Source organism: Oryctolagus cuniculus, chromosome 15, assembly GCF_964237555.1.
Source record: "Oryctolagus cuniculus chromosome 15, mOryCun1.1, whole genome shotgun sequence".
Taxonomy (NCBI): domain Eukaryota; kingdom Metazoa; phylum Chordata; class Mammalia; order Lagomorpha; family Leporidae; genus Oryctolagus; species Oryctolagus cuniculus.
In genome coordinates this window covers 34,962,595-34,982,726 of record NC_091446.1, presented here as the reverse complement: position 1 = coordinate 34,982,726, position 20,132 = coordinate 34,962,595, and the positions used below count along the sequence as shown (strand labels likewise).

The following is a 20,132-nucleotide window of genomic DNA, read 5'->3' as shown; positions in this document are numbered from 1 at the left end:
AAGAGTTACTTGTCATCCCTCTTCTAGCTCCAAGGATCATGGCTTGGAGAGAGGCTTCTCTTGTTTGGGAAAAGAGCAAATTGAATACAAATTCCAGGCCCACTGTGAAAACAATGCAGCTGGACTGAGACTATGAGCCCTATGTAAGGCCCACACATCTGAGTATTTGGATCTTCTACAGTAAGAAGCCTTCTGCCTCTCCCCCCTGAACCACTGGGCCAAAAGTGAAACTGTAGCTGTATGGAGAACTCAGGAGAGGGAGGTTTGGATCAGGCCTTGTAACTCACAAGGTATGATCACTGGTATGCCTTCCTGAGATCCATCACCTGATAAAAACAAAGGCCTCTACCCATGGGCCAGTGCTCAGATTGAGACTACATGTGTTCAGCATTAGGCTGATACCTGCACTCTGGTATGTTCAACTCATTTTGGTGTGTGTGACTCCTGGTCTCAGTTGGGGATGGCAGACATCATCGGGTCTTAATGGGAACTGGTGACTAAGAGTGGAACTATTTGAGGCCAGTCTGAGTGGCCAAGGCCTGTTTCATGACTCTCCTTTAGCCTATAAAAAATAGCAAAAACCATAGATCATGGTCATGGGGCTCAGTGCTGGGATGTAAAAGCCCAAAGCTGGACAGATCTTAAGAATTTTGTTCCTAGTCGGTGCCGCAGCTCACTAGGCTAATCCTCCGCTTTGCGGCACCGTCACACCGTGTTCTAGTCCCAGTTGGGGCACCAGATTCTGTCCTGGTTGCCCCTCTTCCAGGCCAGCTCTCTGCTCTGGCCCGGGAGTGCAGTGGAGGATAGCCCAAGTACTTGGGCCCTGCACCCCATGGGAGACCAGGAGAAGCACCTGGCTGCTACCATCGGATCAGCGTGGTGCGCCACCCACAGCGCGCCGGCAGTAGCGGCCATTGGAGGGTGAACCAACGGCAAAAGGAAGACCTTTCTCTCTCTCTCTCTCTCTCTCTCTCACTGTCCACTCTGCCTGTCAATAAAAAAAAAAAAATTGTTCCTAGGCAAGTTCTTGTGGACAAAGTCTCCACTTGCTCTGGGATCAAATTGAAACTTGTAACCTGAAAAAAAAATCTCTTTGCTATGCAACATGACCAGCCTCTCAAGGCCCTGGTTTATATCCCCAAGATTGTACAAGACTTGCTTACTGTGGGGTTTAGCTATGACCCACCCAGTGTCTGCAGCTGTGTAGGCTGCCGCTATGACCTCTTCCAAAGCCTTTGGATTACAACAAGGAGCTACAGGAATCTCTGAGGTAATACCCAGGTTTGTAATACCCAACATTGAGCATACTTTAAAGGCCCCTGAAACCAGGAGAGGGCTGCAGACAGAGCCTCTGTATCTACATGTATCACAGAGTTATGTGGTCCTGGTTGGGTAGCTTTATACCTCAGTCAGTACCACAAGTGGCTGAAAGGTGTGGGTGGCATTGGGTAGTGACCCACATGGGCACCAGTTCATGTCTCAGGTGCTCCACTGTTGATCCAGCTTCCTGCTAATGGTCTGGGGAAAACAGCAGAAGATGATCCAAGAGCTGGGGCCCCTACTACCCATATGCGAGACCTGGAAGAAACTCCCTGCTCCTTGCTTCAACCTGGCTCAGCCCTGACATCTGTGGTTATCTAGGGCAGTGAACCAGCATGTGGAAGTTCTTTCTCTGTAACTCTGATTTTCAAATAAATAAATCTTAAAAAAATCATTTCTGGAGCCAGCGCTGTGGCCCAGTGGGTTAAAGCCTCAGCCTGTAAACATATCTCATATGGGTGCTGGTTTGAGTCTCAGCAGCTCCTCTTCTGATCCAGCTCTCTGCAAATGGCCTGGGAAAGCAGTGGAGGACTCCCAAGTCCTTGAGCCCCTGCACCCATGTGGGAGACCCAGAAGAAGCAGCTGGCTCCTGGCTTCAGATCGGCCCAGTGACAATCATTGCAGCCATTTGGAGAGTGAACCAGCAGATGGATCTATCTCTCTGCCTTTGCCTCTCTCTGAACCTTGGTCATTCAAATATATAAAATAAATCTTTAAAAAATCATTTCTTCAGAGTCAGCAATTGAACTTGTCTTGTCCAACATAAGCTTGTGCTATTCTTTCTTCATCTAGAGCTAGGTGATCAGGGGTCAAATTGTTCCTCTTTGTTTGAGAGAAAGAGTTTACCAAGATATGGGCTCATTAAAATTCCAAAGGTTACAGAATCAAACTTCTCTGACCCTCTGATGCTGTAATTATTAATTCAGTGTCCACTTTGAGAATGTTTGATGGGGTAAATATCAAAATACTGAATCACAGTACACATTCAGTAAATGTTGCTTCAAGGGAAGCAAATGTTTTCATTGGAAGGAAATGTGCCAGGGTCAGGAAGTTTGGGTTGCAGAATCAGTTCTGTGACCTTGCAATTTGTGTGTCTATACTTGGAGCAATTTTATCTTGGGAAAGGTAATTGAGAGAATTAAAAGATGTATGGAGGATGTGCTAAGATACTGTAAGATACTGTAAGTTATCAACCTCTCTGTAAATATGAGTGATAATCATTTTGTAACTGACATCTTGAAAACAATCCCCTTAATAAAATACATGAAATAGTTGGACTAATGTATTTGTAATAAATATGATGATATGTATACAGAAAATTCCTTTGTAGAGGCATTATCATGAGTCATATATTAATGTATGTAATTCCTGTCATCTTAGATCCTCATGATCACTAAGTCTTCTCTGGCATTGCAGATTTGTGTTCTGTGTTGTGGGTCACTTTGATTAAGTCCCTGCTTTGGGCTAGCACTGTGCCTTAGTAGCTTAGACTCTGCCTGTGGCACCAGCATTCCATTTGGGTGCCAGTTCAAGTCCCGGCTGCTCCTCTTCTGATACAGCTCTCTGATATGACCTAGGAAAGCAGTAGAAGATGGCCCAAGTGGTTGGGCCTCTGTACTCACATAGGAGACCTGGAGGAAGCTGTTGGCTCCTGGCTTCAGATCGACTCAGCTCCAGCCATTGTGACCATTTGGGGAGTGACTCAGCAGATAGAAGACCTTTCTCTCTGTCTGTAACTTTACCTCTCAAATAAATAAATACATAAAATCTTTTAAAAAATAAGTCCCTGCCTCCCATTCAGTACTGAAGCACACCCTTGTTATGTTTATAATCTCCTTTTCTTGCTAATCATTACTTAATTTCTTTATTTCTTATGATGGCCACAGAGACTGCCATGTCTTGCAGGCATGTGGGAGGTAGAAAAGCCATGGTTTCTCAAATGCTACCCAAGAATTCTCTGAGATTGGCTATTCCTTCAGTTATATTGAGCAAGTTTCATTCTGCACTGATGTCTCTTGAGGATCTATGGCCTTTTTGTCCTGGAGTGAAAAAGGGCTCCTTCTCAATGTGACACCTTGCTTTGCTTTGCTTTGCTTTTTGTAAAGAGGGTCAGTGGGGTACACATTCAGAGTAACTAATGTTTTGAGTGTTTTGTTTGTTTATGTGTTCTACTGAAGTTGTTCTTAGATAGCTGGGATTAGGTGATAATGCACCACAGAAAACATCAAAAGATACCAATTTGAATCTCATTTTTGGTACCTATGGTATTTATGACCCTGGAAAGTTGTATCCTGTCAGAGTCTACTTTTCTCCATGTTAAAAATAATAAATACAGTTATGATTTGCTATTTTAAATTAACTAAACTATTTAAATCCATAGCAAAATATAGAGATAACATAGACAATGCTAATTTTCATCTGAATCATACACATTATGTGGCTGACATGTGCTTTCTTTGGTGATATTTCTTTCTCTCCTCAGTTCTCAGAACACTATGGCCCCGTGTTCACTGTGTATCTGGGCATGAGGCCCACTGTGGTGCTGCATGGATATGAGGCAGTGAAGGAGGCCCTGGTTGAACATAGAGAAGAGTTTGCTGGAAGAGGCAGCTTCCCTATGGCTGAAAAAGTTAATAAGGGACTCGGTAAGTGTGTGTGTGTGTGTGTGAGTGTGTGTGTCTGTGTTAAACAGTGGTAATGAGATGGAGTAGTTAGAAAGCAGAGACTTGAAAAGCTCCCCAGACAGAACTTGGCCATTTGTGTGGCTGCCTCATGTCAGCTTCTTCCTACTTGCTGGAATCTCCCTCCTAGTTTCTGTTTCTCAGTCTGGCAGGAATCACTTTCAGCAATGCAAACACATGGAAGGAGATGGGACGCTTCTCTCTCATCACCCTGCATAATTTCGGGATGGGGAAGAGGAGCATTGAGGACCAATTTCAAGAGGAGGCCTGCTGCCTGGTGGAGGAGCTGAGAAAAACCAACGGTGGGTGACTCTTACCCCACATCGCTGACCTCACACTGCAGCCCTGGGAAACCTGGCAGGGTGGGTGGAGCCTTTATCCTGAGGCCTGGTTGCCGGCTCCCATGTGGGGAGGTTTGGAGCACAAAAGTGGGAGGTTGTGCAGATCTGTGCTCTGTGTACAGCATGGTTCTGCATCTAAAAATCACTGACTATCATGGTGTAATGTGAAGTGACATCATCACTGAACAAGTGTAAGGGAGAGGGCACATAGCTTAGCCTGGGAGGGATTTGCCCATATCCTGCACATTGAAGGAGGTCTTTAGAAATTTGCAGTGCAGGTCAAGAGAGAGATTTCAGATGGAGTAAGTGGTGTGAGTGGAGGTGTTCAGTGTGCAGTGGGAAAGAGTAGGTGGAAGGAAGACAAAGACTTAGCTCACTGTAACACAGTAAGTGGTACAGACGTGGAGAGAGAGGTTGTTGTCTAGGATGCAACCTGCAGGTGTGGATCATGTTGTCACTGCATTGTTTGTGTACAAGGCTATATGTTCCTTATTGCATTACCTTGGCACCCTGGCCAAAGGTCAGTTGAACCTAAATCTAAGTTTGTTTGTGGGCTAACAGTTCTACTACATTGACCTATGGTTCTGTCATTATGCCAGCAGTACTTGAAGTTTTAATTACTGTAGTTTTCTTTTTTTAACTTTTATTTAGTAATATAATTTTCGAAAGTACAATTTATGGATAACAATGGCTTTCCCCCCCCCATAACCTCCCTCTCACCCGCACCCCTCTCATCTCCCGCTCCCTCTCCCATTCCATTCACATCAAGATTCATTTTCAATTCTCTTTATATACAGAAGATCTATTTAGTATATATTAAGTAAAGATTTCATCAGTTTGAACCACACAGAATGTAAAGTGTAAAATACTGTTTGAGTACTAGTTATAGCATTAATTCACATTGGACAACACCTTAAGGACAGAGATCCCACATAAGGTGAAAGTACACAGTGACTCCTCTTGTTGACTTAACAGTTTGACACAGTTGGTTATGGGTCCAGAAATCTCCCTAGTCTCTAGTCATGAGTTTCCAAGGCTATGGAAGCCTCTTGAGTTCACCGACTTTTATCCTATTTAGACAAGGTCACAGCCAAAGTGGAAGTTCTCTCCTCCATTCAGAGAAAGTTACCTCCATCATGATGGCCCCTTCTTTCTATTGGGATCTCACTTACAGAGACCTTTCATTTAGGTGGGTTTTTTTTTTTTGTTCTTTTGTTTGTTTGTTTGTTTGTTTTTGTCAGAGTGTCTTGGCTTTCCATGCCTAAAATACTATCATGGGCTCTTCAGCCAGATCTAAATGCATTAAAGGCTGATTCTGAGGCCAGAGTGCTATCTAGGACATCTGCCATTCTATGAGTCTGCTGTGTATCCCCTTCCCATGTTGGATCGTTCTCTCCCTTTTTTGTTCTATCAGTTAGTATTCACTGACACTAGTCTTGTATGTGTGATCCCTTTGACTCTTAGACCTATCAGTGTGATCAATTGTGAATTGAAATTGATCACTTGGACTAGTGAGATGTCGTTGGTACATGCAATCTTGATGGGATTGTATTGGAATTTGCTGGCACATTTCTAACTCCACCACTTGGGGCAAGTCCGATTGAGCATGTCCCAAACTGTACATCTCCTCCCTCTCTTATTCCCATTCTCATATTTAACAGGTATCACTTTTCAGTTAAAATTTAAACACCTAAGAATAAATATGTGTTGATTACAGAGTTCAATCAATAGCATTAACTAGAACAAAAAAAATACTAAATTACATTGTACATCAACAGTCAGGACAAGGGCTGATCAAGTCACTGTTTCTTATAGTGTCCCTTTCACTTCAACAGGTTTCCTTTTTGGTGTTTGGTTAGTTGTCACCGATCAGGGAGAACATATGATATTTGTCCCTTTGGGACTGGCTTAATTCACTCAGCATCATGTTTTCCAGATTCCTCCATTTTGTTCCTCCAGGTTTTCCAGATTCCTCCATTTTGTTGCAAATGACCGGGTTTCATTGTTTTTGACTGCTGTATTGTATTCTATAGAGTACATGTCCCATAATTTAATTACTGTAGTTTTCAAGTAGAGGAGTGTGAGACCTTTAAAGTGGTTGTTCCTCAAAACCAATGTGGCTATCTTAATCCCTTGAATGCTGATATCAATTTTAGGATAAGCTTGTACATCTCCACAAAGATGCCAGTGAATATTTGGAGCAGTTGCATTAAATCCATAGTCTTTTTTGTTATTTCATATAAAAATTGAAGGGAAATTCATGTAACATAAAATGAGCCTTTTGCAAGTTTCCACTAGTGTTATTTAATGTATTCCCAATTCTGTGCAAACACCAGCTCTCTCTACTTTCACAACCTTTACATCACTCTACAGTAACCTATCCTACCCTTTAAATGATCACTCCCTATTCCATACCCTGTCAGGTAGTGAGCTGTAATCCTCCCTCTGTCTCTGTGGATTTGCATATTATGAGTCCTTAATGTAAAAAGGCTCAATGTATGTGCCCTTCTGTTTCTTGCCCCTTTAATTTTGCACATTGTTTAAATGCCCATCTAAGATGTGGTTTGTATCAGTGCTTCATTCTTTTTTTGTAGCTGAGTAATATTCCATTTTGTATGTTCACATACCACAGTTTGTTGATCATTCATCTATTGATGGATGTTTGTATTATTTTATCCTTTTGGTTATTAGAAATAATGCTGCTATGAACATTTACATTTAAGTTTCTTTATGGACACACTTTCACTTTTCTTGCATACTCCTCAATGTGGAATTTCTGGGTTATATGGTAATTTATTTTCTTTCTGATTACCATGGGAATACTGTTAACATCCAAAATCTACAATAGTCTACTTTGATTTGATATCAATAAACTTCAAATTGCTTTCATTAATTCTGCCCCTATCTACTCCATCATTCCTTTCTTTGTCATTTGGGAGTTTCATGAATAAAATATATGTGTGCATATATATGTATATATGTGTGTGTGTGTGTGTGTGTGTGTGTGATCTGCAACAGGAAATAATCTTACTTTTTTATTTGAAAGCATTTATTTCTCTTTCATGTCTAATATCTCTGGCTAGAACTTCCAGAGATATGTTGAATAGCAGTACTGAAAGTACATATTCTTTGTATTTATTTTTCCATTATTTCAGAGAATAAACTTTTTGGCTTTAAGAATTTAATAAAATTTAGCGTTCTAACATTTAATATAGGCCATATCAATATAAGGAAAGTTTTCTATTCTATTTGTGTTTTCTTTTTTTCAATTTTATTTGACAGATAGAGTTAGACAGTGAGAAAGAGAGACAGAGAGAAGGGTCTTCCTTCCATTGGTTTACCCCTCAAATGGCCACAGCCGGAGCCATGCCAATCCAAAGCTAGGAGCCATGTGCTTCTTCCTGGTCTCCCACTCTGGTGCAGGCACCCGAGCACTTGGGCAATCCTCTGCTGCCTTCATGGCCACAGCAGAGAGCTGGAGTGGAAGAGGAGCAACCAGGACTAGAACCCAGTGCCCATATGTGATGCTGGCATCACGGTGAGGATTAACCAAGTGAGCCACGGTACCGCCCACTTTATTTGTATTTTCTTAGTCATTTTTTATCATGAATAATATTGCATTTTTCAAAATTTTAAGGCATTTCATATATGCAAGAATACGAACCTAGTGATTTTTCCCAACCTACCCTGCCTTCCACTTGCACTCCCAACTTCTTTTTCTCCCACTAGTATTCCCATTCTTATTTTTTCAAACATCTATTTTCAGTTAATTTTATACTCATAAGATTAACCCTGCACTAAGTAGAGTTCACCAATAGTGTGAAGGAAAAAATGTTTCTCAACAATCAAGACAAGAACTGTTGAAAACCATTGCTTCTCAATGTGTCAATTTCACATGTATGATTATGTTTAGGCATGCTATTAGTTGCCACAGATCAGAGAGAACATTTACTATTTATCTTTTTAGGACTGGCTTATTTCACTGAGAATGGTTTCTAGCTGTATCCATTTTATTAAAAATACAGGAATTCTGTTTTTTTAACTGCTCTGTAATGTTCCATAGTGTATATATACCATAATTTCTTTATCCAGTCTTCAGTTGATGGACATCTGTGTTTATTCCATTTATTTCACTATTGTGAATTGTGTTACAATAAGCATGGGAGTACATATAACTCTTTCATATGCTAATTTCTTTTTCTTTGGTATATTACCAGGAGTGGAATGACTGGGTCTTATGGAAGGTAAGTATTCAAATTTCTGAGTTACCTCCATACTGTCTTCCAAAGTGGCTGTACCAGTTTGCATTCTCATCTACAGTGGATTAGGATGCCTTTTCCCCCACACCCTCATGAGTATTTATTGTTTGTTGATTTCTTTATGAGAGCCATTCTAACTGGGGTGAAATGAAAACTCACTGTGGTTTTGATTTGCATTTCCCTGATGGCTAGTGATCCTGAGCATTTGCTCAAGGGTCTGTTGGCCATACGAATTTCCTCTCTTGAAAAATGCCTGTTCAATTCCTTTGCCCATTTCTTAGCCAGGTTGTTTGTTTTGCTGTTGTGGAATTTGTTGAGCTCTTTATAGCTACTGGGATATCAAGCCTGTCAGTTAGGTAGCTTGTAAATATTTTCTCCCGTGCTGTCAGTTGCCTTTCCATTTTACTGAGTGTTTCCTTTGCAGTTCAGAAGCTTTTCAGCTTGATGTAATTCCATTTGTCTATTTTGGATTTGATTGCCTGTGCTTCTGGGGTGTTTTACAAAAAATCTTTGCTTATGCCATTGTCCTGTAGGGCTTCCCCAATGTTCTTTAGTACTTTGATGCTATGGGGTCATAAATTTCTGTCCATGATCATTTTGAGTGGAGTTTGGTATAAAGTATAAGGTAGGGATCTTGTTTCTTACTTTTGTATATGGAGATCCAGTTTTCTCAGCACCATCTGTTGAAGAGACTGTCCTTTCTCCAGGGATTGATTTTAGCTCCTGTTGTCATAGGTTTGCTAGTTGTAGAAGCATGGACTTCTTTCTGGAGTTTGTATTCAGTTCTGTTGGTCTGCAAGTCCAGTGCCAGGCTGTTTTGAATAAAATTGTTATGTAATATGACTTGAATCTGGTATTGTGATGCCTTCTTCTTTGTTTTTGTTGTATGAGGTTGCTTTAGCTACTAGGGGTCTCTTGTATTTCCATAGGAATTTTAAAATCATCTTTTCTACATCTGAGAAGAATGTCCTGGGTATTTTGCTTGGGATCACATTGAATCTATAAATTGTTTTTGGTAGTATGGACATTTTGATGATATTGGCTCTTCCAATCCATGAACATGGAAGATTTTTCCATTGCATCATGCCTTCTTCTGTTTCTCTTTAATGTTTTGTAATTTTCATTGTAGAGATCTTTGGTATCCTTGGTTACATTTAATCCAAGCTCTTAATTTTCTTAGAGTTATTGTGAATGGGATAGATTTTGGAAGTTCTTTCACAGCCATGGCATTGTTTCTGTATAAAAAGGATACTGATTTTTGTGTTAATTTGCTACCCTGTCACTTTATCAAAATTTTTTATGAATCCCAACAATATCTTAGTGAAATCTTTTTGATCCAGTATATATAGAATCATATAATCTTTTTTTAACTTTTATTTAATGAATATAAATTTCCAAAGTACAGTATATGGAGTACAATGGATTCCCCCCGATACCATTTATCCCACCCGCAACCCTCCACTTTCCCGCTCCCTCTCCCCTTCCATTCACATCAAGATTCATTTTCAATTCTCTTTATATACAGAAGATCAATTTAGCATACATTAAGTAAAGATTTCATCAGTTTGGACCCACACAGAACATAAAGTGTAAAATACTGTTTGACTACTAGTTATAGCATTAAATCACACTGTACAACACATTAATGACAGAGATCCTACATGAGGAGGAAGTGCACAGTGACTCCTGTTGTTGACTTAACAAAATGACACTCTTGTTAATGGCATCAGTAATCACCCTAGGCTCTTGCCATGAGTTGCCAAGGCTATGGAAGCCTTTTGAGTTCACCGACTCTGATCATATTTAAACAAGGTCGTAGTCAGAATGGAAGTTCTCTCCTCCCTTCAGAGAAAGGTACCTCCTTCTTTGATGACCTGTTCTTTCCACTGGGATCTCACATGTGTAGATCTTTCATTTAGGTCATTTTTTTTTTGCCAGTGTCTGAAGGGCTGATTCTGAGGCCAGAGTGCTGTTTAGGACATCTGCCATTCTATGAGTCTGCTGTGTATCTTGCTTCCCATGTTGGATCGTTCTCCCCCTTTTTAATTATATCAGTTAATATTTGCAGACACTAGTCTTGTTTATGTGATCCCTTTGGCTCTTAGTCCTATCATTATGATCAAATGTGAACAGAAATTGATCACTGGGACTAGTGAGATGGCATTGGTACATGCCACCTTGATGGGATTGAATTGGAATCCAGAGTATGTATCTAACTCTACCGTTTGGGGTAAGTCAGCTTGAGCATGTCCCAAATTGCACATCTCTTCCCTCTCTTATTCCCATTCTTATATTTAACAGCGATCACTTTTCAGTTAAGTTCAACACTTGAGAATAACTGTGTATTGATTACAGTATTCAACCAAAAGTATTAAGTAGAACAAACATAAAAAATACTAAAAGGGATAACATATTAAGTTGTTCATCAACAGTCAGGGCAATGGCTGATCAAGTCACCATTTCTGATAGTGTTCATTTCACTTTAAGAGGTTTCCTTTTTGGTGCTCGGTTAGTTGTCACTGATCAGGGAAAACGTATGATATTTGTCCCATTGGGACTGGCTTATTTCACTCAGCATAATGTTTTCCAAATTCCTAACAGGGATCATTTTCAGTTAAAATTTAAACACCTAAGAATAATTGTGTGTTAATTACAGAGTTCAACCAATAGTACTAGAACAAAAAAATACTAACATGGATAAAGTATTACATTGTACATCAACAATCAGGACTAGAGCTGATCAAGTCACTGTTTCTCATAGTGTCCATTTCACTTCAACAGGTTTCCCCTTTGGTGCTCAGTTAGTTGTCGCTGATCAGGGAGAACATATGATATTTGTCCCTTTGGGACTGGCTTAATTCACTCAGCATGATGTTTTCCAAATTCCTCCATCTTGTTGCAAATTACTGGGTTTCATTGTTTTTCATTGCTGTATAGTATTCTATAAAGTACATGTCCCATAATTTCTTTAACCAGTCTACTGTTGATGGGCATTTGGGTTGGTTCCAGGTCTTAGCTATTGTGAATTGAGCTGCAATAAACATTAATGTGCAGACTGCTTTTTTGTTTGCCAATTTCATTACCTTTGGGTAAATTCCAAGGAGTGAGATGGCTGGGTCGAACGGTAGGGTTATATTCAGCTCTCTGAGGAATCTCCAGACTGACTTCCATAGTGGCTTAACCAGTTTGCATTCCCACCAGTGGGTTAGTGTTCCTTTTTCCCCACATCCTCTCCAGCATCTATTGTTGGTAGATTTCTGAATGTGAGCCATTCTAACTGGGGTGAGGTGAAACCTCATTGTGGTTTTGATTTGCATTTCCCTGATTGCTAGTGATCTTGAACATTTTTTCATGTGTCTGTTGGCCATTTGGATTTCTTCTTTTGAAAGATGTCTATTGAGGTCCTTGGCCCATCTCTTAAGTGGGTTGTTTGTTTTGATGTTGTGGAGTTTCTTGATCTCATTGTAGATTCTGGTTATCAACCCTTTATCTGTTGCATAGTTTGCAAATATTTTTTTCCCATTCTGTTGGTTGCCTCTTCACTCTCCTGACTGTTTCTTTTGAAGTAGAGAAACTTCTCCATTTGATACAATCCCAAATGTTAATTTTGGCTTTGACTGCCTGTGCTTCTGGGGTATTTTCCAAGAAGTCTTTGCCAGTACCTATATCTTGCAGGGTTTCTCCAATGTTCTTTAATAATTTGATTATGTCGCATCATAGATTTAAGTACAAAAATCAACAGCCTTTGTATACACAGGCAATGCCGTAGCTGAGGAAGAACTTCTAAGATCAATCCCATTCACAATAGCTACAAAAACAATCAAATACCTTGGAATAAACTTAACCAAGGATGTTAAGGATCTCTACGATGAAAATTACAAAACCTTGAAGAAAGAAATAGAAGAGGATACCAAGAAATGGAAAAATCTTCCATGCTCATGGATTGGAAGAATCAATATCATCAAAATGTCCATTCTCCCAAAAGCAATTTATACATTCAATTCAATACCAATCAAGATACCGAAGACCTTCTTCTCAGATCTGGAAAAAATGATGCTGAAATTCATATGGAGACACAGGAGACCTCGAATAGTGAAAAAATCTTGTACAACAAAAACAAAGCTGGAGGCATCACAATACCAGATTTCCGGACATACTACAGGGCAGTTGTTATCAAAACAGCATGGTACTGGTACAGAAACAGATGGATAGACCAATGACACAGAATAGAAACACCAGAAATCAATCCAAACATCTACAGCCAACTCATATTTGATCAAGGATCCAAAACCAATCTCTGGAGTAAGGACAGTCGATTCAAGAAATGGTGCTGGGAAAATTGGATTTCCACGTGCAGAATCATGAAGCAAGACCCCTACCTTTCACCTTACACAAAAATTCACTCAACATGGATTAAAGAATCATATAATCTTCAATCAGGGATAGTTTGACTTCCTCATTTCCAACTTGTACCCCTTGATTTCTGTTTCATGCCTAATGGTTCAGGCTAATACTTCCAGGACTATACTGAATAGCAACGATGAGAGTGGGCATCCTTGTCTCATTTCAGATCTTAGTGGGGATGCTTCCATTTTTTTACCATTCAATAAGAATCTGACTGTGGATTTGTCATTTGTCATAAATTGCCTTGATTTTGTTGAAGAATATTTCTTCTACAACTAATTTGCTTAATGTTTTCATCACGACATGATGCCATATTTTATCAAATGCTTTGTCTACATCTATTGAAAAAATCATACTTTTTTTTACTTAGCTGTTAATATGAGGTATCACATTGATTGATTTGTGAATGTTGAACCATCTCTGCACACCAGGGATATGTCCCACTTGGTCCAGATGAATGATCTTTCTGATGTGTTGTTGGATTCAGTTAGCTAATATGTTGTTGTGGATTTTGCATCTATGTTCATCAGGGATATTGTCAATAATTCTCTTTCTGTATTGTTTCTTTTCCTGCTTTAAAAATTAGGCTGATGCTGGCTTCATACTAGGAGTTTGGAGGATTCCCTCCCTTTCAATTGTTTTCAATAGCTTGAGAAGAATTGGAATTAGTTTCTCTTTAAATGTCTGGTAGAATTTAGCAGTGTATCCATCCAGTCCTGGGCTTTTCTTTGTTGGGAGGGTCTTTATTACTAATTTAATCTCTGTCTTGGTCACTGCTCCATTTAGGTTTTTTATACCTTCATGACTCAATTTTGGTAGATTTTATGTCTCAATGAATTTATCCTTTTCTTCTAGGTTTCCTGATATGTTGCCATACAGCTCTTTGTAGTAATAATTGACAATTCTTTTTATTTCTTTTCTCATTTCTTATTTGTTTGAATTGAGTCTCCTCTCTCTTTCTCTCTCTCTCTCTCTCTCTCTCTCTCTCATTTCTCTCTCTCTCTCTCTCTCTCTCTCTCTCTCTTTCTCTGTTTTGGTTAGTTGGGCAGATTGCCTATTGATTGTGTTTATTTAAAAAAAACAGTTATTCAATTCTCTGATACTTTTCATTTCATTTTGTATTCAATTTATTTATTTCTTCTCTAATATTAATTTGTTCTTCCCTCTGACTAATTTGGGGTTTGCTTTATTGTTGTTTTTCTAGAGATGCATTGATAGTTCATGTATTCCATGCTTTTCCAATTTCTTGATGTAGGTACCAATTGCTATAAACTTCCCTAATAACACTAATTTACTGTATCACATAGGTTTTGATATTGTATTTTGTTCATTCAGTTCCATAAATTTTTGTTTTCTCTTGATTTCTTCTATGACTCACTGCCCATTAAGGAGCACATTGTTCAGTCTCCATGTGTTTGCATATGTTCTGGAGATTCTTGAGTTCTTGATTTCCAGCTTCATTTCATTGAGATCAGAGATGATGCATGGCAGGATTTCAATTTTTTTTTTTAATTTGCTGATACTTGCTTTATGCATACCATCTGGTCTATCCTAGAGAAAGTAGCTTGCACTGATGAGAAGAATGTGCATTCTGCAACTGTGGGATGAAAAGTTCAGTAGATATGCATAAGGTCCATTTGGTCCATAGTGTCAATAGCTCTGTTGTTTCTTTTTTGATTTTCTGTTGCATGATCTGTCCAATGATGAAAGGGAGTTGTTGAAGTCACCTATTACTATTGTATTTGAGTCTATGTCTCCCTTTAGAAAAATTAACATTCACTTTAAATAGCTAGGTGGCCTATAGCTGGGTGCATAAGCATTCATTATATTATCCTGTTGACTTGATCCCTTCATCATTATATGGTGCCCCTCTCTGTCTCTTTTAACAGGTTTTGTGTTAAAGCTTATTTTTCTGATATTAGTGTGTGTAAACCTGCCCCTTTTTGCTTTCCATTAACATGGTATATATTTTCCACCCTTTTGCTTTCAATCTGCATGTTTTGTTACTGAGATGTGTTTCTTGCAGGCAGCAGATAGATGGATCTTGTTTTTTAATCCATTCAGCAAGTCTATATTTTTCAATGGGAGAATATATGCTGTTTATATTCAAGGTTACTATTGATAAGTAACAACTTGGCCCTGCAATTTTTCCACTAATATTCCTAGTGTTTACTGGGATTTTATTTGTACATTGCTGAGACATTATCAGCTTTCACATTATTTCATGGCAATGGTTATTTTTTGTGTTTCTCTGTATAGCGATCCTTAACCGTCTTTTGTAAGGCTGGTGACTGTTGATGAATTCTTTCAATTTCTGTTAGTCAAGGTCTTTATTTAACCTTCATTCATAAATGAGAGCTTTGCCAGGTACAATATTCTGGGCTGATGGCTTTTTTCTCTTAGAGATGAACTATGTCTCTCTTTCTCTTGAGAGCCTGTTGAGAATTCATCTATGAGTCTAACTGGAGGTCTGCTGAAAGTAATCCGGCATTTCTCTCATGCAAATTTTAGGGTCTTTTCATTATGGTGTACTGTTGATAGTTTGACTACAACGGGTCATGGTAAAGATCTTTTCTGGTCCTGACTAAGTATTTCTGTGTGCTTCCTGTACTTGGATGTTTCTTTTCCAAATTGGGGATGTTTTCTGTAATTATTTCACTAAAGAGAACTTCTAATCCATTCCTTCTTCCCATACCTTTAGGAACTCCTATGACTTATATGTTGTGTCATTTGATGGTATCCCATGAATCTACAACACTGTTTTTAATTTTTTTAATTTCTTCTATATTTTGGGGGACTGAATGAAAAATTAGCTATTCTAGTTACCTATAACTGGAAACACACATTTCTCCTTCTGTGACTGGGTTTTCCTACTTGGCATAATGTTTTTGCTATTAGACCCTGTATCTTCTATTTTTACCTCCAGGAACACAGACTTATAATTCTGCTATAATAATTTTTTTTTAAAATAACAGAAACAAAACACTTAAATTAAAATTATAAAAATATTAATTTTAGCATTACCTGTAGAGTTATTCTTTTTAATTTATTTAATTAAAATATTTATTTATTTATTTGAAAGGCAGAGATACAGACAGAGAAAGGGAGAGACATAGGGAGAGATCTTCCATCCACTGGTTCACTCACCATATGGCTGCAATATCCAGATATTTGCACCAATCCAAAGCAGGGAGCCTGGAGCTTCTACCAGGTCTCCCACTAGAGGGCAGGAGCCCAAGCACTTGGGCCACCTTCCACTACTCTCCCAGGCACATTAGCAGGGAGCTGGGTTGGAAGTAGAGCAGCAGGGACTTGAACTGTTACCCATATGAGATGCAAGAACTGCAGGCGGCGGCTTTACCCATTACACCATAGCACCAGCACTATATAGTTACTCTAAACAGGAATATTTATCCTTCAATATGACTTTTATTTCTGAGATTCTTTGTTTTTTGTTCTGTATTTTCTTTCTCATTGGTATACTCTAGTTTTAACCACATATTTTTGTAATTGTATTTCATTCTTACATAATATCCTTCAGCTCTTTGAACATTTTAGAAATTTAACTTAAAGATTTTATCATATGTCTGTTTTGGCTTCCTCAGGAATGACTTCCTTTAAATCATTTTTAAAATTTTTAATGGACAATATTTAATGCTTCTTTGTATACCATGTAGATTTTTGTTGAGAACTGGACATTTAATATATCATAACGTAACAATTCTGGAAATGAGACTTTCTGCCTTGCACAAATTGCCATTTATCCTTGAGAAAGCCTGCAGCTATCTATTTATTTAGATATTTTTATAAATTGTGTTAGCAAGGTTATATTTCCTGTCATGTGATCACTTGATTCTTGTTATGTTTTCTCTGCTATCAGTCAGTGATGTGACACAGATTTTGCTAAAATCTTGGGTCCGGAGAGAATAGAAAAATGCTAGGTTTACCTGTGGGCTGTGTAGAGCAGCCTGGTTACACTGGATATTGGTAGAGACTCACAGCAGCCTATAGTAGAGGGAAATCAACCTGAAAAATCACCCAGATGGAATGCCAAAAAACAAAACCAAAAACCAAAAAAAATAGAAGATAATATAAATTTGCCAATGGAGCAGGCTAAACCAACCATAACAGAGGCAGAAGAAGAAGTTGAAAACATGCCAGAAAAAGAATTCAGAAAATTAATAATCAGAATACTTAGAAATAATGAGAAACAATGTCAAGAGCTGAATGAAAAACAAGCCCAAGGATTAGAGATCTTAAAGAGAAGCCAGAATGAGATACTAGAACTGAAAAACTCAATTGACCATATAAAAAACACTGTGGAATCCCTCGGAAATCGAACAGATGAAATAGAAGACCGAATATCAGAATTCGAAGACAAACTTCCAGAAATAATACAGTCAGTTCAATCGCAGGAAGAATAAATTAAAAAATTAAAAAACACGGTCGGAGACCTACAAGATTCAATCAAACGGTGTAATGTTCGGATAATAGGAGTCCCTGAGGGGGTGGAAAGAGAGAATGGATTAGACGGTGTCTTCAACGAAATAATATCAGAAAACTTTAAACAAAGGCAGCTGGATAACAACACACAAATACAACAGATAGCCAGGACTCCGAACAGAGTAGACCAGAAGAGAAATTCACCACGACACATTGTGGCAACACTCAGTTCAGTGACACACAAAGAACAAATCCTAAAATGTGCCAGAGAAAAGCGACAAATCACATTCAGGGGTAAGTCAATCAGACTCACCCCAGACTTCTCATCGCAAACACTACAGGCAAGGAGACAATGGCATGATACATTTCAAGTTTTAAAAGACAAACAATGCCAACCTAGAATACTATATCCTGCAAAGCTATCATTTATGAATGAAGGGGAAATAAAGATCTTCCACGACAAACAGAAACTGAAAGAATTTGTATCCATGCGTCCAACCCTACAACACTTGCTCAAAGACGTGCTGCACACAGAAATACAAAAACAAGAACTTCACTGCAAAAAAAAAGCGAATGTAGAATAACCCACAAACAAAGTTCAAAATACATAAACAGCTCGTTTCAGGAAACATGAAGGGAAAAAGACAGTACTTAACAGTAATCACATTGAATGTGAATGGTCTTAATTCCACGACAAAGAGGCACAGACTAGCGGATTGGATAAAACAAGAGGATCCAACTATATGCTGCCTTCAGGAGACACACCTCATCAGCAAAGATGCACGCAGACTGAAAATGAAAGGATGGAAAAAGATACTCCAAGCTAATGGAAATCAAAAAAGAGCTGGTGTGGCCATCCTAATATCAGACAAAATAGACTTTAACATAAAAACTATTAAAAGAGACAGAGAAGGGCACTATATAATGATTAAAGGATCTATCCAACAGGAAGACATTACTATTATAAATGTATACGCACCTAATTACAGGGCGCCTGGCTACCTGAAAGAATTACTAAAGGATTTAAAGGGAGATACAGACTCAAATACAATAGTAGCAGGGGACTTCAACACCCCACTCTCACCAATGGACAGATCAACCAGACAGAAATTCAACAAGGAAACAACTGAGCTAATTGATGCCATAGACCAAATAGACCTAATAGATATCTTCAGAACCCTCCACCCCACAGACACAGAGTTCACGTATTTCTCCCCAGTACATGGAACATTCTCTAGGATTGACCATATACTAGGCCATAAAGGGAGCTTCAACAAGTTCAAAAAAATTGAAACCATACCATGCAGCTTCTCAGACCATAGTGCAGTGAAACTTGAAATCAACAACCCAAGAATCTCTACACCATATGCAAATATATGGAGAATGGACAACATGATCCTAAATGAACAGTGGGTCATCGAAGAAATTAAAAGAGAAATCAAAAGATTTCTAGAAACAAATGAAAATGATAACACAACCTATCAAAACCTGTGGGACACAGCAAAAGCAGTGCTAAGAGGAAAGTTTATAGCAATTAGTGCCTACATCAAGAAGCTGGAAAGGAACCAAACAAATGAACTCTCCATGCACCTCAAGGAACTAGAAAAACAGCAGCAAATCAAGCCCAAATCCAAAAGGAGGAAAGAAATACTAAAGATCAGAGAAGAAATAAACAGAATTGAAACCAAAAAAACAACACAAAAGATCAACAAAACCAGGAGCTGGTTCTTTGAAAAAATAAACAAAATCGACACACCATTGGCCCAACTAACCAAAAAAAGGAGAGAGAAGACCCAAATCTGTAAAATCAAAGATAGTAATGGAAATGTAACAACTGACACAATAGAAATAAAAAGAATCATCAGAAACTACTACAAAGAGATGTATGCTAACAAATTGGGGAACCTGGAAGAAATGGATAGATTCCTGGACAAATGCAACCTTCCTAAACTGAGCCGTGAAGATATAGAAAATCTAAACAGACCCATAACCATGGAAGAAATTGAATCAGTAATAAACGCACTACCGAAAAAGAAGAGCCCAGGACCGGATGGCTTCACTGCCGAATTTTACCAGGCATTTAGAGAACAACTAACCCCAGTTCTTCTCAAATTATTTCAAACAATTGAAAGAGAGGGAATCCTCCCAAATTCCTTCTACGAAGCCAATATCACCTTAATTCCTAAGCTCGGAAAAGACACAGCAGAGAAAGAAAACTACAGACCTATCTCCCTGATGAACATAGATGCAAAAATACTCAATAAAATTCTGGCAAACCGAATCCAACTACACATCAGAAAGATCATTCACCCGGACCAAGTGGGATTTATCCCTGGTATGCAGGGATGGTTCAATATTCGAAAGTCAATCAACGTAATCCAGCACATTAACAAATTGAGAAACAAAAATCATATGGTTATCTCAATAGATGCAGAGAAAGCATTTGACAAAATACAACACCCCTCCATGATGAAAACCCTAAGCAAATTGGGGTTAGAAGGAACATTCCTCAACACAATTAAGGCAATCTATGATAAACCAAAGGCCAGCATCATATTGAATGGGGAAAAGTTGGAGGCATTTCCATTGAGAACTGGCACCAGACAGGGATGCCCACTCTCACCATTGCTATTCAATATAGTCCTGAAAGTCTTAGCCAGAGCCATCAGGCAAGAAAAAGAAAT

At 38.7% G+C, this 20,132-nt stretch overlaps 1 protein-coding gene across 1 annotated transcript in view; it reads left to right on the top strand.

Moving 5' to 3' along the window:
- Positions 1 to 20,132, top strand: part of LOC100351945 (cytochrome P450 2C5-like) — a 51,780-nt gene that overhangs the window by 18,359 nt on the left and 13,289 nt on the right. Inside the window, exon 5 of the mRNA XM_070057142.1 lies at positions 3,803 to 3,965. Within this exon, the coding sequence (XP_069913243.1) occupies positions 3,803 to 3,965 (163 nt within the window). The remainder of the gene's footprint in view (positions 1 to 3,802; positions 3,966 to 20,132) is intronic.